This window comes from Periplaneta americana, chromosome 9 (genome assembly GCF_040183065.1).
Source record: "Periplaneta americana isolate PAMFEO1 chromosome 9, P.americana_PAMFEO1_priV1, whole genome shotgun sequence".
NCBI lineage: Eukaryota > Metazoa > Arthropoda > Insecta > Blattodea > Blattidae > Periplaneta > Periplaneta americana.
The window spans coordinates 6275647-6297951 of record NC_091125.1 but is presented as its reverse complement, the minus strand read 5'-3'; the positions used below and the strand labels follow the sequence as shown (position 1 = coordinate 6297951).

At 41.3% G+C, this 22305-nt stretch overlaps 1 protein-coding gene across 8 annotated transcripts in view; it reads right to left on the bottom strand.

Annotated features, from left to right (window-relative positions):
* Positions 1 to 22305, bottom strand: part of LOC138705749 (zinc finger protein 239-like) — a 167419-nt gene that overhangs the window by 124747 nt on the left and 20367 nt on the right. For 4 of the 8 annotated variants that reach the window (XM_069834354.1, XM_069834355.1, XM_069834356.1 and 1 more), the window contains one exon: positions 10135 to 21601. The exons of 2 other annotated variants lie outside the window; for them this stretch is intronic. In XM_069834354.1, coding sequence (XP_069690455.1) covers positions 20788 to 21601 — 814 coding nt within the window. In that variant the 3' untranslated portion in view covers positions 10135 to 20787. Of the gene's footprint in view, positions 1 to 3713; positions 4942 to 10134; positions 21602 to 22305 lie in introns of those variants that run through there. 2 more of the 8 variants (XM_069834358.1, XM_069834362.1) reach the window with 2 other exon arrangements.

Below are 22305 nucleotides of genomic sequence, written 5' to 3'. Positions count from 1 at the left end.
GATGCCCTCTGGTCCGGGGGCTGAGTTTTTGCATTGTTTTAGTGCTTTTGTTAAATCGATGGCTGTAATGTGGTCGAGTATAGCGTCGTTAGTGGAGCGTTCTTGTGGCGCTGGAAGCGGATTGTAGAGGTGGTGGTTGTCTGTGATGTGTCTGGTTATTGTGTTGTAGTGTGCTGCGTCGAAGTTGTGGTCGTTTGGAGTAGTGTGGATGGCTGCAAGTGTGTTGCGGAAAAGGTTTAGTTTGCCTGGCTTGTCGTGTATAATCGTGTCGCCGTCGCGGAGTGGGTGGTCTGGAAAAGTATTTCTCCCCCGAATACGCTTTATCGTGTCCCAGAAGCGCTTCGGGTTTGATGTTCTATTGTGATCTAGTTTGTCTATTAGTCTTTTCCATCGTTGCGCTTCGTATTGGGTGATCGCATTGCGAACGTCTTCTTGTAGGGAGCGGTATAATCGTCTGTCGTCGTCATCGTGCGTTCTCATGTAGAGTCGGTGCGCCGCTCTCTTCGAGTTTATTAGTTTAACTATGTCAGGTGGTAGTCGCCTGCGTGCGTCTGTGCGTCGTTTTTTTGTCGGTACTGCTATTTCTAGAGCTTCATTCAACACCTGTGCGAACGTGGTGTCTGCGTCGTTGATATCGTCTGTGTTTGTAATTCCAACATGGGGGAGGTTAGTTGTCATATGCGTTTTGAATTTAGTCCAGTCGGCGTGTTTGAAGTCTCGTATACATATGGTTTCATTTGTTTGGGTGTGCTGATATGAGGGTGAAGCAAGTTTCAGTAGGATGGGGGAGTGATCTGTGTTTAAAGATGGCAGGACTTGTAGTGAGGTGATACGGTTATGAAGGAGTGGGGAAGCGAAGATTTTATCGGGTGTTGTGAAGTTTTGGTTTCCATATGGAGTTCTTGTTGGTGCTGGGGGCGGGACCTGGGTGTAAGTGAGAGTGGGTAGGAGGGTAACTAATTTGGTTCCTTTGAGGTTTCTGCTGTTGTCGTGGAGGATTTGATGATGGAGATTAATGTCTGTTGCTATTACTATGTTGGTGAGGTTGTTCACAAATAAGAGGAGAGATTCTGGGATAGGATCGTTGGGAGGGGAGTAGAGAGAAACCATATGAATGTGGGAAGTTCCGTGGTCGATTCGTACAATGACACATTCGTTGTTATCGGGAAAAGGGGGGGGGGAGAGGAATGTGTGTTGTGTGGACGTCATGTTTCATTATTATCATGGCTCCACCACCTGTGGGGAGGGCGTGCGGTTGTCGGTCGTATCTGTATGTATTGTAGCCTCTCATTGTGAATCTGTCTGTCTGTCTCAGTGATGTCTCAATGAGGCATACAACGTCTGGGTCTTGTTCTTCTATTAAGTGCGTAAGTTCGGTTCTGTTGTTGTACAGGTGTCGAATGTTGCAGTGAATTATAGTCGTGTCGTGTCTGAGTCGGATAGTGCCCATTAAGTGTCTTTTATTTAGGTGTTATCTGGATGTGTGTTCGTGGGGGCGTTGGTGGGAGGGGTTGGTCCGGGAATTTGGTCAAGTCTGTCCACCAGTGCTGATTGGAATGCAGTATCTATGGGGGATTGTAACTTCTGTACGACGGGCGAGATAATGACATTTATGTTGTTGCCGTATGGGGTTACCGATATATTTCTGTTTATTGTTCGCTTTGCTGTTGTTTTGATGGCTGCTGTGGTGGCCTCCAGCCTGGAAGGGGGGGTTGTGTTTATGGTGGTGGTAGTAAAGAAAGAAGTCAATTTGTCGATCGCCTAGTTTAGTTTGTCTTCTATGTATTTTTCCAGTCGTTGTATGTGTGCTGTGATCTGGACGTTGATGAGTCGGTCTATATAGGCTGAAAGTTGTTGTGGACTGGGGAGGGAGCGTTGGGGTGGGGTGGCGGCTTTTGCATATGATCGTGGGAGGATTGGGTGTCCTTGGTGCTGCTTGGTTCGTGGGGTGTGTTGATGGGAGGGGGAAGTTGTCCATATTGAAGATTGGTGGGTGTAGTGCGGGGGTTGGATGTGGCATGCAGCTTGGTTTGGAGTGGGTTTCTTAGGGACGGGACTGAGAGTTGGTTCGTCTGGTAGGTCTACGTCTTTTGGATACAAAGGGCAGTGCATTTGTCCAGTGTAATGCCCGTCTCGTTTGCATGTCGCGCATCGGTGTGGTCGGTCTGTATGTCTGCAATTGTTACCAATTTGCCACATTTCAAACAAACGGAGGGGTTGGGGCAGTTTTTCTGGGTGTGGAGGTATTGCTGACAGTTTCTGCGTGGGTGGGAGGTGTCGACTAGAGAGTTTCGTGGTTTGGCAGTTGTATATCCGCCCCCAGAGTTGGAGGCCATTTGTGAGGAGAGAGGCAATGGTGTCGGTGCTGGTGGAAAAAATACGGATTATTGGTGTTGGGCCGTTGCTGCTTAATATTCTGGTAACTCGCGAATGTCAAATATTGGCTGATTTCATGGCTTCTGAAATAGTTTCCGGTTCCATTTCAGGGGTTATGCCTGAAGCTACTACATTGGATTCGCGCAGGGCGTGGAGGTTGAGGGAAGTTGAGTTAGTTGCGGGGTTGTGCGTTTTTTTATAATAGTCTGCCCCTGGGCCGAATGTGGATGGTGGTACATGGTTGATGAAAGTGCCCAGGTGACTGCGGTCTTGCAATGTCAGTGTGGTGGAGGAGAATCTTTGAGACCAGGTTTGCTTGGAGGGGTTATCTTTAGATCTATGGATTTTTTGTAAATGCAGGTGGGGTTGTTTTTGTGGAGTGTTTGGTTTTGGATGCGGAGGGTGGGGGGGAGTTGGGAGGGTGTAGGTTGTGTGCTTGCCGTTGTCGGGTTGGTTGGTTCTGTAGACTGGCGAGTTGTTTGTTTGGCTGTGTTAGGGGTGGTAGTGAGAGGAGTGTTTTGATTCTGTATCGGGTTTCTCTTGGTGATGTTCTGGTCGCAGGTTTGTGGAAGGGTGTGCTTATTTCTTGGGAGGCATATTTGAGATTCAAAGGGCGTTGAGCGGGCTGGCTAAGCCATGGGGCTTGTCGTTTGGCTTGGGATGGCAGGAGCTATTGTGTTTCATTGTGGGGGCCAAAAGCTGAGGGTGGGATGTGGAGAGTGAATTTGGACAGGTGGTTGTGGGAGTGAAAATTAATTATGAAAAGGTGGTCTTTTTGTTTGAACCAGCGGACGTTTATTGATATTTCTTTTAGAGTAGAGTGCAGTTGTGTGGCGCTGTATGTGATCGGCGTCAGATTCGGAGTAAGCATCAGAGGAATCTTGTTCCGGGATCAGTCCTACAGGGGTAGTGGGTTTTTTGTCTGTGCGTCTGGGGTGGCGTGGGGATGTCATTCTGTCCAGGGAGTGGGAGCAGCGGTGGTTTGAGAGTATTTTGTCTGGTGGTGCGGGATTGTGTGGTTTGTCATGTTCCATGTTCGTCGGTCTTGTTGGTTTTTTTTTTTTTTTTTTGGTTAAGTCAAGAAAAATGGTACACTTCACTTATTACTGGCACCACTTACCTTTTCCGGGTTGTATTCCTTGTAATCCTTATTGGTACACAGTATAACTTAAATTTAAACATACATCTTGATTAACTTAAATTAATTTAAACTTTGAAATCTCTTATGTTTATCATTTTACACGTGTAATATTTACTCCTTTGCACCGCTGAAGTTATCGCTTTGCACTTTTTATTTCACACACACACACACACACACACACACCAAAGGAGGGCACTTGGGCTTACAGATTTAGGTATTTAAAAAAACCCTGAGATTGAGAATAATAACGTCACTGTAGATTACACATTTAGATAGCACACACCAACAAACAAAAAAAAATAATAATTTCACTGAGGGGGGAGAAAAAAACTCACTGGAGATTGAAGATAATGTCACTGCAATTTCAACATTTAGGTTTCGCACACCATCAAGGAAAAAATAATTTCACTGGACATTTAGAATTCACGAGAAAAAAACACTTCACAGGGGCACTCAGGCTAATTGCAAATTGAACTGAAAAGGAGGAAATCATTTAAAATGCAAGAACAAAGTCGCGCCAAAACACGGCAGAAAGTTGGTCGGCCGTGGGTCGTTCTTGTAGACAGCTGATGGATGAACTCGGACCGTCAGGGTCACACACGTACACACCAGTTGGATGGGCGCCGACCAACGCCGACCGTTAACGTCGCGCCAGAACAGGGCGAATGGATGTTCACAAAACGTCGAGGTATCAGCAGTACACTGTAAGCAGTCTACCCATCCGGGGGTGGGGGGGTGCTGTCATTGTATCCCTTGTTGCATGGATACTGCCTGCTTTAGGGCCTTATGTGCCCTCTTCAGGCCGGGGTGTTTTCAGTTGTAGAGTTTGAGATTTGGTCAACCTGGTTAATTGCGGGGACAAGAGAAGCATAGTGGCTCATGACGAGTGCGCATCTGCAGCCGTGGCATTTTGTTTTAGGCTTTTGTTTGGAGGTTTATTCAATGGATGATGGGCTTGGAGTTGTGTGGGAGTCGAACAGTATTGCTAGTTCATACGAACTTATACCTGAGCTAATGGCACATTGGGATGCTTTCTCACTTATTGTGGGCGGCTATTATATTGCTGGAGTATGGAATCGATAGAGGTTGGTGGATTGGTATGGCGAGGATTTAGGAAGATTTCTCGTGTGAATTCTTTATTGAGGGCTTGGTGGATGTATTTGGTGTTTTTCTGGGTATTGTATTGGGAGATGGGTTGGATTTTGGTGACGTTGTATACTGTTTGGTTGTTGGTGTTATGGAGCAGGTTAAATGCTTTTCTAGCTAGTCGTCTTTCTGTCGCACAGAGTTGTGACATAATGGAGGGGGAAAGTTTGGTGAATAGTTGTGATGCGTACAGGATGGAAGGTCGGATAATTGTCTTATAGATAATCATTGTAGTGTTAGGTTGGCAACCTGGGTTTTCCGGTCCTCTGCCTGCCATCCTGTTCAACAGTGGGATAGACAATTTTAGTTTCTTCCTGACGTTGTGAATATGGCTTGTAAGTTTGGGTTTATCATTGAAGGTGACGCCTAGATATTTGATATTTGATTTGACGTTTGGTGTGTTGTTGATTAAGATAGGATATCTTACTCTAGCACCCAATGGACATTTTTGTTTTTTAATCAACATGGCCTGGGATTTATCAGTGTTGACTACCAATCTCCACTGTCCAAGCCATGTTTGTAGTGTGGTATTGCTGTGCCGCCTCGCTATGTTTATTCTATAGTATGTGGAGGTGTATATGACGTCATCGGCGAATTGTCCTAATCTGACGTCGTTTTGTGGTCTCGGAATATCTGCTACACAGAGATTGAACAGCGCGGGTGAGAGGACTGTGCCTTGCGGGACGCCACTATATACTGTTATTTCTGTTGATAGGTGTTCGTTAAGTTTGATTTGCGCCGTACTATCTCTTTTGAAGTCAGATATCCACCTCGTGAATTGTGTTGGTAGTGCAAGTCTCGTGAGTTTGTATCAGAGTCCGTCCTGGCAGATAGAGTCGAAAGCTCGGTGCGTGTCTAGTTGCTACCATGATAGTAGTTTTACGAGTCTCCAGGCCTGTTCTACTGGTGTCATAAACTTTAGTATTTGGTCTATGATGTCGGTGCCTTGTCGGAATCCGGCCTGTGTGTCAAGTAGTAAATTGTTGGCTTCTATGTAGTGTTGCAGTCGTCTGTTAAGAATTCTTTCAAGTACCTTACATACGGTCGCTGTGAGACTAATCGGTCTGTAGTTTTTCTTGTCTCTATGGTCTTTACCAGGTTTCGGGAAGAGCAATATATGGGCATGCTTCCATCGTGGGGGCAAAATTCCCATGCGAAAGATCGCCCTGTATATTGCCGTCAGAAACTCAATGGCCTTATCCGGGTATTGTTTTAATAGTATGTTCTGTATGGTGTCTGGTCCTGCAGCTGTGTTTCTGGTTCTGTGTATGCTGTTTATGACTTCTTGTTGTGTGATGTTCGCAGTGAGTATGTTGTCGTATTCTATATCTGTGGGAGTGTAGAGGTTGTTGTTTTCTCTAATGTTTGTGGTAATTTGGTTGTAATGCTCATTATCGAAAAGGGGTTTTCTTGGGTGTTATGTATTTGTTGTATGTGAGCCCTGAATATGTCCAATTTCTGTGTTGTTTTCTTTCAGAGGGTGGTTAGTAGTGGAAACTACACTACCAGTGTTCAATAAAACCGCCACAAGCTCTTTGCCCAACCGAACAATGGTAACCGGACACTGGCCGTGGGTAGAAGCACATATACCACGAGACACAACCGCGAGGTAGAAAATTTTGCGTTTATCCTTACTCGGAATTTTGTGTCTCGGCTCTAGTCATTGCGGTGATTGAGTGGAATTTTCACTTGTACGCTTATTCTGCGCCAAACGACCTCGCTGACAACATTCACGAGCAAAATGCCCTAAACTATCACAAACAAAACACCTTTTGACTTGTTCAGAGCATAACCGCCTATCTGGGTAGGTTCCACCAAAACATGATCATTCAATACCCCATGACTCCTCACACATAAGGAATCTAACTGAAATTGGGAATTTTCAGCAGACACGCACGCATACACACAGGAGAGAGGCAATTCGAATGCGAGATGTGTGCAAAGTGTTTCTCAGAATCGACATTTTTAAACATACATGCCCGCATACATACAGGCGAATTGCTGTTCAAATGCGAAGTGTGTGGAAAGTGTTTCTCACAAATGGGAAACTTAAATCGACATGCACGCATTCATACAGGGGAAAGGCCATTCAAATGCGAAGTGTGTGCAAAGTGTTTCTCACAGTTGGAACATGCACGAATTCACAAACGCGAAAGGCCATTGATATGCGAGGTATGTGGAAAGTGTTTCTCGCAATTGGGACAATTAAATAAAGAAGTACGCATTCACACAAGCAAAAGGCAATTCAAATGCGATGTCTGTGGGAAGTGCTTCTCAGGTTCGGTGAATATAAGAAAACATGCTCGCATTCACAACGAAAGAACATTCAAATGCGAGAACTGTGGAAAGTGTTTCTCACAATTGTCAGTTTTAAACATACACACTCGGATTCACACAGACGAAAGGCCTTTCCATTGCTTGGTGTGTGGAAAGTGCTTCACAAGATCGTCAGCTTTAACCAGACATGCACGCATACACACTGGCGAAAGGCCATTCAAATGTGACGTGTGGAAAGTGTTCCGCAGTATTGGAACAATTAAGGGAACATGCACACAGGCGAAAGACCATTCAAATGGGAGGTGTGTGGAAAGTGTTTCTCGCTATCGGGAAGTTTAAGGGAACATGCACGCATACACAGAGGTGAAAGGCCATTCAAATGCACGGTATGTGGTAAGTTGTTCTATAATCAGCAAACATATGGGGACATGTACGCGTACACACAGACGAAAGGCCATTCAAATGCGACGTGTGTGGAAAGTGCTTTTCTCTGTTAGGACACGTGAAGAAACATGCACGCATACATACAGATGAGAGGCCATTCAAATGTGAAGTGTGTGGAAAGTGTTTCTTATCATCGTCAGATTTGAGCAGACATGGACGCATGCATACAGGCGAAAGGCCATTCAAATGCAATATCTGTGGAAAGTATTTCTCACAATTGTGACATTTAAACAAACATGCAGGCATTCACAAAGGCTAGAAGTCTGGTCACACTAACGCTGGACGCTGGAGCGACAGCGAAACTTGTAATCCCGCGTCGTCTTCACACCAAAGTGAGATGCAGTCGCGAATAGGTATGGATTCTTCTTAGGAAGATGTACTTTTGCTTCATTCAGTTGCTGAAGAGGATCACAGGTTCCTCCATATACCTTCACCATCACCGCCGCTGCTGCTGCTACTACTACTACTACTACTACTACATCATACCACTCTTGCTGTCAGAGTAGCACCTTGGTTAACCGAAACTCCGGTTAACAGAAAGTAAATTATTTGTTTCATACAATTTCACTGCGTCCGCTGCGACTTTCAGTGATCGTGAATAATATCTAGTTAATTTTTTTAGTACGCATCCTCTAATAAATAATTTACAATAATAATAGTTCCATGTAATAAGTTATCGGATACTACTCATAATTTTTCGACCCATACTGACGACCTTTTATCTTGCTCTCTATGTTCGGACAACACTGATAAATTTTACATGGGTCTGAAGGGACTACGCATTCATACCGCCAAAGTCCATTCTAATGTCTCTCCCCTTTCTCAGCACCTTTCCGATACTTCTTCCGAAGACACTTTCTTTTCGACGCTCTCAAGATGTGAGAATAATATCCCCATTTTACGTCGAATTCCTAAAGGTGCACGTTGTTTCGCGGCTGATAAATTAGCATAACTTATGGACAAATGTGTCTCTCTCAATTTTGACCAATCTTGGCATCAATTATTCCTCTTTGCATATACTGCTCTCAAAGTTTCTGTCAAAGAAAATCGGAAGTCGGATAAATCTTTAATCTCAAAAATTAAAGCGAACATTCAGACATTCTCACTGGAATCTACACCCTATAAATATAAATTTTCTCTCTCTACTTCTCGTCTAGTTGAAACTAAGGTAGCTGATGGTGATATCCGTGGAGCTGTTCGAGTCCGTTCATCTGATTATGGCATAACCAAAGCTTCAAGTGCTACATATGAAGCCTTAAAATTGAAACATCCTCCACCTTCACGGCCTCTTTCCTTTCCCGTTCCGCCTTCTGGGTCAGATGTTATGTTGACTGTCTCTCAAGGCATGGTACTTAAAGCTATACATAGTTTTCCCACTGGTTCTGCGTCTGGATTGACGGCATCCGACCTCAACATTATAAGGACCTCACATCTAAATCTGCAGGTGATTCTGGACGTCGTCTCCGTCAATCTATTACTCAATTAGTTAATTTCATGCTATCAGGCAATGTCAATAGCCATATTTGCCCACATTTATACGGGGCCTCTCTGTTAGCCATTAATAAGAAGGATGGAGGAATACGACCCATTGCAATTGGGAACACTCTTCGTCGACTAACTTCCAAAATCGCCTGCATTTCTGTCAAAGAATCAGCTAGTACTTTATTACTTCCTGACCAGCTTGTTTTTGGCGTTGCTAAAGGATGCGAATCTATTATGCACACAGTGCGAACTTTTGAAGACATAAATAAAAACAATGATCATGTTCTATTAAAGCTTGATTTTAGTAACGCCTTTAACTGTATAGAACGCGATTGTAAGCTCGAAATCGTTCAAAATTGTCCCCCAATTATATGCTTTTTATGGCAAGCCTATCGGGAACTTTCTAACTTGTATTATAATCTTGATGTAATCTCCTCTCACACAGGCGTTCAACAAGGCGACCCTCTCGGTCCCCTTCTTTTCAGTCTTACTCTTCAATCCGTAGTATCTAAATTAAATAGTCCTTTGAATCTCTTCTATTTGGATGATGGCATTTTAGTGGTCCTCCGGATATTGTCTTATCTGACCTTGCAACGCTTATTAATTCTTGTCAGCCTATTGGTCTTGAGCTAAACCCGGATAAATGCGAGTTATATTTTTGCTCCGCACAGGATGATATTGTATTTACAACTTTTAATGCTCTCACTCCTGGAATTCGACTTTCATCCCCTTCCACTTTGACACTCCTTGGTTCCCCAATATTACTGCCAGCTGTGGAAGTTATGTGTGATAAATTAGATACTATGAAACATTTATTTATTGGCCTACAATCTCTTTGCACTCATACAGCATATTTCCTTTTAAAAAATTGCTTTCACATACCTCGCCTAACATACAGTACTTCCTTCGCACTACCCCTCTCTGGTTATTTCCTCTCTTCTTCTAGAGGCTGATTGTACAGTATTTTGCGGGATTGTTTGGAATCTATTCTTAACCCAGATAAGACTGACGTCCTATATATAGGACACCGGACGTTTTATTTTTTTAAGATTATTGTGTAAGATTTTCATAGTCGGCAATCATGATACCATAATCCTTATGTGTTATAAATTGCTACCAATTTTTTTTTATTATGTTCAGTCTGTCATAGTCATTGTTGTTAACATATTTGTGTGAGTCATGGCTGTGGAGCAGAACATGTTGTTCTGGAAGTGATATATATATATATATATATATATATCACATGCTATAGGTATAATACTTTTGATATTGATAGGGCATATTCGTATGATGTGCTTCGTATATAATAATTCATAATTAGATTCAATTTTTTATTTAGTGTTATGCCATATCATGGTAAAGTTAGGCTTACTACATGAAGTACGTCAGTCATAAGAGAGGACATTTCGTAAGACTGATGGTACTCATGTTATTATAGGGGGTTTTCACTAAATGAAGCCTTACAAATGATTCAGGACGACCAACTTGCTATACCTAACTGCAATAACATTTCCATCGCTATTTTATCACCAAAAATGCCTGTGGTAACGTAACTGATGAGGATTCTGGTGATGAAAATAACCCTACAATTGACAATATGGCTGGAAGTCAGTTGCGAGCTGAGACGGAAGTAACCCTCAACACATAAGGAGATGGAATGGATGATTATGATGACGAAAGTCATAATGGTGATGATGAACATAGTAAAGGCGGTGGTGAGAATGGCAGTAGAAATACTAGTGATTCAGCAACCGATATATAGATAAAGAGAAAGAATAATAAATTTCAATTGGGAAGAAGTTGACATACAGCAAGGAAATACTATATTTTTCAATTTCCGTGCACACCGTTTCAAGATACTCTAGAAATTTGAAGAAGAAAATATCAGTGAAATAGCCCAATATCATATATTAGTATAACAAAAATATGGGTGGACCAAAACATCAATCTGTACAAAACATCTATTAGAAGCAAGAAATGGTACTTTAGTCTGCATTGACGTAGCAGAACAAAATGCATGGCAGCTATACAAGATAAACTCCAACGAAAAACTCGATCATCTTGCATTTCGCAAATGTCTTGTCTTATCTGTTCTCGAATCCACTGCTGGACATGTACAGTCAAGCAGTATGCCAGCGGTCGTCAACTCACTGCACTCTCGGACTATCGTCTCTTACCTGCAGGTGCATTTGTGGCTGCTGGCGGGTATGCTCTCTAACTAATCCTGCTGCACTTACCCTTTACCCATTTCAGCGAATGCTGACGACCACTGCGGTAGACCATCTCATCTAAGACTGAGCAAAATGATTCAAGGTTTGATGGAAGTAATCATTTTGTGGTATCTCAAGAAAAACAAACTCGATGCAGACGGTGTCACACAAAGACAACAATAATATGTATGAAGTGTGATGTTGGTGTACATGTAAAATGTTTCATCACGTATCACACACCATAAACATTCTCGAAAAATACAATAATCTTATTGTGTGAGTGATATTATAATTTTGTGTTAATTTGGTGTATTGTTACGCTAAACAATTTATACATATTAGTGCTAAAACGACTTATGTCATATAATGATTTTGCATGGGGATATGACTGACGTCCTATATATATAGGACACTGAAAATCTCGGATACTATCAACATAAACAATTTAAAAACAGCTTTGTTATGTTATATCAATTACAATTAAATAATTCATACAAAAAAATCGTATTTTTTTAACAAAAAATAATTCATTCTTATCTAGGCTAATAACTTCATTGGTTGGCTTAAAAAATTCAAGATACTGTACACAACTTCATTGCAAAGTCCCAAGCAAATTATTTACAGTAGCTGAAAAATGAAATAAAGCCCAATGAGTGCATTATCATTGGTGATTTTTCAGACAATTACAGTTTCATTAGCCAGGATGCTACACAAGATCATCACTGGAGTACATCTCAAGCAACAATACATCCATTCACAGTATATTACAGAAATTCAGTTGCTGGTAATTTAGAGAACCTTTGTTTTTCAGTAATTTCGGAATGCTTAGTTCACGATAGTGCAACAGTTTTTTTTAAGGAAAATGATAAAACATCTGAAACAAACACATACCGAAATATCTCAAATATATGATATCAGTGATGGAGCAGCTAGCCAATACAAGAACGAAAAAAAAACCTTCGTTAATCTACTCAATCATGAACACGATTTTCAAATACCTGTGGAGTGGCATTTTTTTTAACTAGTCACGGTAAAGGGCCTAGTAACTATGTAAGGGGCACAATCAAGCGACTCACTGCAAAAGCCAGCCTGCAAGGAACTCTAATTTCAACTCCTAAAGAACTGTATGATTAGTCAAAATACAATATACCGGTACAGGGAATTACTGTATCATTCACATCCATTGAATAATATAAAGAAGTAGTTACAAATCTAAATCCTCAAAGATTTGTCGGCCTCAAGACTGTTCCCGGAAAAAGAAGTGTTCACTGTGTGGTTCCAGTTAACAGAAAGTTAGCAATAAAACCCTACTCTGCTTCATCAGAAGTACCGAAACTAGTTGAAATCAGACGTGTTACGCCCACTGGTCATCAACGCTGAAACGCATCTCGCAGTGACCAGCAGCAGTGATGGCGCATGACGCAGCGGCGAGTTGTTTTAATTTATAACTTCCTTATTTTTGAAGATCCCATTATGAAAATTTGACAGCCTAATGAAAATGTTCAGTAAATTGTAATTAATTTTTTATTATGTGAATTAAAGTATTCGCTTTTATGTAATGGGTTTAAAAAAAAAAAACTTTTTGAATTTCTCTAAATACAATTTTAGAGCTGCACTGAATTACAGTATCGTAATAACCTATTGTGTAAGCTATCTAATGATATCTTTAAAAAAATTGTGTAATTATTCTTATGGTCAGAAAACAAATTGAAAATAGATCTACGTGCTCAAATAAAAATATTTTAACTGCCCATTACATTTAAACGGTAAAACGAGATGAATAATGTTGAAGACAAAACCAATGTGTTCCAGATATTGACTACACTCGTAAATAGTGCCGTTACATATTATCTGCTTTGTAATAGGTCCATGGTAACAGTCTAGCTTCCTTTGTAGGCGATTCAAGGTCTTTTACCCCGTAGGATGCAGGCGGTTATAGATGCGGAGGGATTACATACCAGGTATTGAATTTTTTTGTCTATTTTGATTTTTGTTTATTGGTCTCCGAGATGTATTTCTTTATTTTTTTAATGCAAAGAAAAGGATTATGTTTGTTTATTCCTATCCCAGAAGGATTTCTTTTACTTAAGGTTTATTTTTGTTTATTTCTATCTGAGAAGATTTCGTTTAGTCTCTTTAAATGCAAGATACAAGGGAAGGGATTGCTATTATGTATCTAATTTGCCCTTTGTAAATATTAACTTTCTGTTAAATATTTCACAACACTTGTTATTATCAGTATACAAGAATTAAAAAATGAGAATGAAAAAACAAAGTATAGACTGAGATTCGAACTGGAAACCTTTCGGATACAAGACCACAATGCTACCGACTACGCTATGCGAGAGAGACAATGACTCTTTAAGAAGCATGTTATATAATTATCATATAGTGGTGGAAGTGGAGTGTTGGAAACATTTACGACAGAAGAAATTCGTCCGCGTGTGTATCATGCACTGACGAATGCACCCGAAGTCTTCCGAATCGGACAAAATCTGGAGCCCGGTCATTTTTTTTTGTCTAAGAGTGTACACAGTGACGTATATATTATGCAAATCTAGTCTTTCAGGTATAGCTCCCTGTAAAGCAGATTTGAATAATTTCAAGGAAAAATTGTTCCGCGGCCGGGTACCGATCCGGGGACCTCTGGTTGAACGTACCAGCGCTCTTACCAACTGAGCTACCCGGGAACTCCACCCGACACCGTCTCAACTTCTCCCTTTATATCCACACAACTCGCGTGGGCTGACGAAACGCCAGAGACCCACATCGAGTGCACACAATCTCTCTGTGACTTGGAATTGTGGTTTTCTGTTAACGTGCACAGTGACGTATATTTTAAGCAAATCTAGTCTTTCAGGTAAAGCTTCTTGTAAACCAGATTTGAATAATTTCAAGGGAAAAATTGTTCCGGGGCCGGGTATCGATCTCGGGACCTCTGGTTGAACGTACCAGCGCTCTTACCAACTGAGCTACCCGGGAACTCCACCCGACACCGTCTCAACTTCTCCCTTTATATCAGCGATGTCAGACAGGGACTAAATGGAGCAGAGCGCTCCACTAGACTGGTTTCGTGCTCCGGTGTTTCCACAGACATAAGCAAGTTCAAGCTCCGATCTAGCTCCACAACTGTTATCGGAGCTTACAACTCTGACACTACTGCTTTATATCCACACAACTCGCGTGGGCTTGCTACAGTGATGAGTAAGTTTATTTCCCGCAACCAGCAACAAATGAAACACTGAAGCTGCTAACGAATTACAATGGACAATTTTATTTAGGGCGCATATAAGATTCTACAACTCTGACATATCATTCGCCTCATTGTCCACATCTCAGCAATAAATTCTTCACAACTGCCTATATTACAGAAAATATACGAAATAACATTCATTGTTACACAAATTAATCCAGCAGTATTTGATAGATCAGAATTGTCTGGAAGAAGCGCAAAAAATTACAATTCATAAGAAAAGACCAAAAGGTATTACTTATTGAAAGAGGTCTACAAGATTTTGTAGTCCCTTGATCACCTCAGCAAGATCTCTTAGTGGGAAAAAGTGATTCTGCCCTCTACATTTCAGGGTAGTTCACGAAACATGCAGCAGCTATACCAAGATGCTAAGTCTTTTGTTCAAAGCATGACAAACCTTACATTTTCTTAACTTTCACATACAATCCGCAATGACCCGAAATACCTACTGCATTACTCCCACATGAAAAACCCACTGTTCATCCTGACATTGTTACTAGCGATTTCGCATTGAAACTCAAGAACTGAAGACGGATAGGTTCAAGGAAAAGTATTTGGCAAAAAAAAAAAAACATTCAGAGGGAGTATGTTTCACTATTATGCAAGCAAATAACTATCAAAATGTCTGGTATTCTTCATTGAAAATAAATCTGAACAATTTTTATTTGAACTTTTTATGGACTTAGTTTGTAGCAATTGCTGCACAAGCCACTAGTCTCCTATAAAACCTCCATCATGATATAGTTAATCGAGATGATTGATATACAATGGAACGTGAACGGTGTATGCAGCAGATACGCAGAACTACAACAATTAATCTATCATGAGAACCCTGCTATTTTATATCTTCAGGAGAGACACTTCTGACCTGAAAACTCCCTCAATATTTCGGGATAATATGTTCACCGGTATGATAATCTTGCCGGTATCTATAACAACGGAGGTTGTGCTCTCCTACTCCGCCAAAGTATCTTTTCCTCTGTCATCAATATTACCACCCCTCACTAATGCATAGCTACCACAATAACTTTACCTAACATTCAGTTTTCCGAAATCTGTGTGTATATACCCCCGATACACATTTCACAGTAAATGAAATAGAAGACATTCTGACGCAGGTACCTGCTCCATATCTGATAGTGGGGGATTTCAATGCATCCCACCACTCTTGGGGCTCCAATTCTGATGATGACAGAGTAAATAAAATAGCAGAGGTATGTACCCGTTTCAATCTTGTTACGATGAATTTCGGCGAAACAACACATCTATCTTTGGCTTACGGTACTTTCTCTACTATAGATATCTCCATTTGTTGCCCAGTTTTGTCCACGCATTTGGAATGGTCTATGATTTACGACCTACATGGTAATGATCACTACCCTATCCGAATGCGTATTTCCGCTGTACGTCCTGCGGAATCTCGCTCTCTCCAAACTGGGTTATTAAAAAGGCGGACTGGGTCGGATTCTCGGAGTCCATATCATTCAAGGTTACCGGGCATGAAAGTGTGGATTCCGTAGTAGATCACTTTTCAAATGTGTTGATTCAATTGGCAGAGTTATCGATCCCCCGGTCGTCCTGCAGGTGCCTGCAGAGATATAATCCGAGACCGCAAACGTGCCTTGCGCCAATTTGACCGCCATCCGAACCAAGAAAATTTTGCCCAGTTTAAAGGTCTTCGAGCCAAAGCTCGTCGCACTGTGTGCGACACTGTTGCCAACATATCGCCTACAATCTCGCTAACTTTTCAACTAAAAGTAACTAAATTTCTCCAAAGTTTTTAAAAAATCCCCAGCAATGTAGCTAAAAATTAATAATGATTATCATTACATAGAAATAAGAAAAACATACATATGAGGAAAAAAATATAATTTCCTCGTCGTCACCCTCTTCTGCGGAGTGATGTTGAGGTGGAAGGTGTGGGAACAGCTGATTGTGAATACACTGCACTTGATCTAATCATTGACACTACAATTTCTGGAAAATTGTATATGTGGAAATTTTAACCCAAGTGTTTGATCACTTTTTTTTTTGTGAAATCTAACACTTTTTAAATCTTATATATTAAAATATATTAAAATCAGCAAAAACTAGTCTCATTTGCTTCACACGATCTGTCGCAACAGAATTCCAAAACTAAATTGCCTCGGGTGGAAAACCTCCGCGTTGCGGGGAAGAACCAAGAATTAGCTGCAGCTCGCGACTCGTCACGTGTCAGTCAAAGTTGCCACCGCTTATGGGTGTTGGAGCAGTAGCATTGAGAGAGAGACAACCCATGAGAATCACTGAATCAGCATCTTTCATCCCTTATCACTGATCACAAATAAATGCGATCAGGGCTTTCACGTATGAATCACTAGACCTATCAATCATTCATGCACCCATGCCTCTTCTAAAACTAAGAAGTGCATGACTTCAGTTGAATCCTAGATCATATATACCCAGATTGCCCGGCGTTATAGGATTTGACGTTAACAACTTTTGTCAGGTTTACTATGCTGCCATCTAGTTGTTACATAAGGAGTCATCAGTCCCATTCGAATTGCAGCTCGTGTTCGTTTACGGCGAAAGGGTGGCGATCCTGGCGGTTGTTCTCTTCAAAGTGAAACCGATTTTAACATAGGAATGAGCAATCTATATGTGATCTGGGGTCGAATGTTTTAACTTAAAAGAAAGGAAAAAGTGGAAGAATATAAAAATCAGCAGAAAAGTCGCTTATCCTATTTTACAAAATTTGTCGCCAAGACTGATTCAAAATTCCCTAGATTTAGCGACTTATCGCTAAATATGGCAACACTGGTGTGCGATGCTAAGGCATCCTGGACAAACTACATCAATTCATTGAAAAAGAACGTCCCAGCTAACATCGTATCGGACGAAGTCCGTCGAATATTGGGGAAACGTAGTACTGTAATTCCGGGCATTTTGAACAATGGCGCAATGACCACCAGTCCCGTAGGAACTGTTGAAATATTTGTCAACACATTTCCACAGATAAGCAGCTCGAGAAATTAAGACCCGAAATTTTTAAAAATCAAAGATGATGCGTAAAAACGAAACCTGACTTTTAGATCTGAACACAGAACATTACAATACACCGTTCACATCCGAGGAGCTGCAGGCGGTACTAGACTCTTCCCCTGACACCTCCCCTGACCCTGATAACACCCATAACCAAATGCTTCCCATCTACCACCAGATGGTAAAAACTTCCTGTTGACAATGTACAACAGAATCTGGACTGAGGGAATATGTCCATCTTCTTGGTGTTCCGCCATAGCTATACCCGTCCAGAAACCGGGAAAGGATCCTTCTTTGTCTGGAAGCTACAGATCAAATTCTCTCACGAGCTGCGTATACAAGGTTATGGAAAGAATGATAAGCAAACGCCTGATGTGGGTACTCGAATCGGAAAACCGATTATCTAACATCTAATGTGGTTTTCGTAAGCACAGACCCCCCACAGACCACTTGTTCGGCTAGAGACCGCCATTAGAGATCCTTTCCTCAAGAAGGAAGATCTTCTGGCATCCTTCTGTGATCTAGAAAAGGCTTACGATACCACATGGCGTTGAGCAATTCTGCAAACTCTGCATGATTGGGAACTTCGTGGTAGTCTACCAACATTTATTGCGAAGTTCATGCCAGTGCGATATTTCCGAGTTCGAGTAGGCACCATATTTTCTAACGAACATCTCCAAGAAAATGGCGTTCCGCAGGGGTCTGTATTAAGTGTTCTTCTCTTCTGCATTGCGATCAATGGAATTGCCCATTGTGTGAGTGGCCGAGTAACTTCTCTCCTGTACGTTGATGACTTCAGTCTATATTACAGCTCCCGATATCTTCCATCCATCGGTCGACAGTTGCGACTGGTTATTACCGTACTATCACAGTAGGCTGTTAGCAATGGGTTTAAATTCTCCACTCTAAAAACTCAGTGTGTCCACTTTTACAACCATCGTGGACTACATCCACATCCTGAACTGCGTCTTAATAGAGTTGAGTTGCAATCTACAGACACTGCGAGATTTTTGGGCATTATCTTTGATTATAAATTAACGTGGGAGGCGCATATACGTGATTTATCAAGGCGTTGTGAAAAGTCCCAAAATATTTTACGCCTTGTGTCAGGGGTTCGCTAGTGTGCAGACCGCATAGTGCTTTTACGTCTTTATCGTGCCCTTAACCGTTCTAAGCTGGATTATGGCTGATTTATTTATGGCTCAGCAAATAAATCGAAGCTACGTCTCTTAGACACTATCCATCATCATGGTATACGACTCGCTACAGGGGCCTTCCGAACGACCCGGATAGAGAGCCTGTATTGTGAAGCGGGGTAACCATCTCTTTATCGGCGACGCAATGTCTTGTTGTGCTCATACGCGGTTAAGCTCCACTCGCAGCCTGAGCACAATTCTTACAACTCTTTCCACCATTCACCTCTTTACGGCCGATACAGTGAAAATCCACGAAGACTTCGTCCAGGTGTGCGGTTTCGTGAACTGCTGTCTGAGCTCGACGCAATGTCTTGTTGTGCTCATACGCGGTTAAGCTCCACTCGCAGCCTGAGCACAATTCTTACAACTCTTTCCACCATTCACCTCTTTACGGCCGATACAGTGAAAATCCACGAAGACTTCGTCCAGGTGTGCGGTTTCGTGAACTGCTGTCTGAGCTCGACATCTATCTAACATCAGTTCGCACATTGGAGCATACCACCACTCCAACGTGGATCATGCGACGTCCCATGTCTGATGTAAGTCTAAGCCGATGTTTTAAGTATTTTACACTAGTTTTTGTTTATTGATTTCGTTTTAGTGAACTTTTATCACGATATCCAAATTAATCATTACTTTTACTGACGGATCCCTGATAAATGATTGTGTTGGTTGTTCGTTCGCTACAAATGGATATTTAAATACAGACTGAGCCAATATACTAGTGTTTTACTGCTGAACTCTATGCTTTTTATAGAGCTTTATTGTTTTTAATTAGGCAACCTCGGGGCAGATTCCGTATCTGTTCCGACTCTTTAATTGCCATTCAGTCCTTGCAGTCTTTTAATTGTGATGATCCGCTGTGTTAAGAACTCAGGAGCTATTCCACACTCTCCTTAGGTCTGATTATGAGATGGGAGTAGTGTGGATTCCTGGTCATGTAGGAATTCCAGGAAATGAGGCCGCGGATGCTGCAGCCAGGCTGGTGCACTGATATATTGGCGCGAGAGGTGACAGGACATTCGAAACTACTTGAAATATAAAATATGATGGCAATGTGTAGGAGAATGTTCTGCACAAGAGGGAAACAAATTACGAAGAATAAAGAATACTGTTCGAGTTTGGGATTCGTCCACAAGACCGTCACGACACGAGGAGGTTTTACTCACCCGGTTGAGGATTGGCCACTATCACCTGACACATGGCCATCTCCTACGTGGCGAGCCTCAGCCGGAGTGTGATACGTGCAATGCAGAAAATATGACTGTGTCCGCCGGCAATATGGAATTCGGCCAACATTATGAGACGCTCTTGGAAATTATTTTAATTGTACGAATGCAATTTTGAGGTTTTTATCGGATACAGCACTGGATAAGGTGATTTAGTTTTTATTGACCCGTTTATCCTCCGGACCCTTTACATCCGGAGGTTAAATTTCTTTTATATTTGATTTTATATTGTTGACATTTCGAACTTGATACATCCGAATATTTAATAAAATTTTATTGTTTTTCAAATGTGATACACAATTTATCTCTGATGGCCTTAGTTTTATTATTTTCTTTGTTCGTTTTGAATACCAGCTAGTGTCGTAGAATTGCTCACTTTTATGATTGTGTAGAAATCACATTATGTATACTGCATTTCTGTGCCTCGTTTTACCGTGGCAACGCTTTTAATTCTTTTAGCACTCTGATTATTATATTATTTATGTCTCTGTTCAATGAATAATTTTAAATAAGGGCGCAAATAGCCCTATTAGCTGACGCGCCCATTTTAAACCCTGGTACTACTACAGGCAGACAGACAGATAGATTAGATTTAGACAGACAGGCAGACAAGACAGATAGATAAAACATATTTGAAATAGACTTCCAAAAGAAACACGTTACACACAGATCTCATATTTGAAACGCTTCTCAGTTAGAAGCGTTAATGGCTTTGGCTTTTTTACGCTATCAAATCGGGAGAAACACCATAATAATGGCATTAAAAAGATTTGCTATTAATATGATGAATGTACTTAAGTTATATCTACTAGCGAAAGCCTATTTGACAGTCAACATATTTGGAAAAATTCTCGCCTGTGTGCAAGAGTCAATGGCCTTTTAGAATAATCGACTCACAATCACTGAACACGAACATGGGATTTGAAAATTTTGTCGCCTCTGTGTCGGCGTTCATGGAGTTTTAGGCTACCCAACACCACATCCGAAAGGTTTCTCGCCTGTGTGACACCGTTCACGGTTGCTCGCTTGTGTGCAAGCGCTCATGGCGTTTTAGACTACTAGACTTCGAGAAAAGCATACCACAAACATCACATCTGAAAGGTTTCTCGCCTGTATGCAAGTGTTCATGATATTTTAGGCTACTCGATTGCGAGAAACATACACCACACACATCACATTTGAAAGGTTTCTCGCCCGTGTGTAGACGCGCATGGCATTTTAGATTACTCAACTTCGTGAAATCCTTACCACATATATCACATCTGAATGGTTTTTCGCCGGTGTGCACAAGTTTGTGTCTTTTTTGGCTACTCGATTGCGAGAAACACATCCCACAAACATCACACTGGAAAGGTTTCTCGCCTGTGTGCAGGCGTTCATGAGCTTTTAGGTTACTCGAATTTGCAAAACTCTTACCACAAAAATCGCATTTGAAAGGTTTCTCGCCTGTGTGCAGACGTTCATGAGTTCTCAGGTTACTCAGATGCGAGAAAAACTTATCACACACATCACACTTGAAAGCTTTCTCATTTCTATGCAGGCGCTCATGGCTTTTTAGGCTACTCTTCGCCGGGAAACTCTTACGACAAACATCGCATTTGAAAGGTTTCTTGCCTACGTCCTTGGATAACTGCCCGTTCAGTTTTGCCGAATTGGAGAAACATATTTCAGACACTTTAAATTCCAATTCCTTCTCATCTTCACGAGTCCGCACAGGTTTTTCCGAGGAACCTGAATTCTTGGGAATCCCACACACAATGTCGTTCTCTTCAACTGCAATACTGTGGAATTCTGGTGATACAGTCCTTTCGTTGGTAGCTGCAATCCTGACGGAAATATATTATCATTCTATAAAGTAGTCGCAGCAAGTAATATATATTCCGGTAATGAAAATTCATATCAAAACAAAACTATTTCACTAGGCGGTACAATATCAATAGAGATGCAACCTTGTAAATAATATATGAGTAATGTTGCAAGTATCAACAATGCCTCAACAATTTGGTGTTCACTTGTACAAATTTTATAAGGATTACACCACGTCAGTCGACTCTTAATTGGCTTTTCTTTCTAATAAACCTTTCTGTCCAACGTCACCTGCCTTTGCTTTTCCTTTTTTTTGACACGAGAATGTTATCTGTGAGTGTTTCGAAATTCGGGATTGCAAATGGTCTATAACTTTTTCCATTTATTATTCTTATGATATATGAAATGTTTATAGTTTGTTAATTTTGCCATTGTAAAATTTGGAAAATTTGTCAGTGGAACATAACTGATTCCATTTCGTAGTAAGCATCGTCATGACGTCATGGTATTTGTTGTTTCGCGAACGTCAAACTAGTAACAATGCTTTCAAAGCTCTGCAACAAAGTAATTTACAGTGTAAGAGAATACGGCCTACTAAATATTTTGTTTCCTCCGCCTTAGTGAGAGTACACTCACAATCAACGACATAAGCGCATAACTTGACTCAATAAAGAGAAGTATTTAAGATGTCTGCAGCAAAATTAAGGCTTGCATAGTCTCCTAT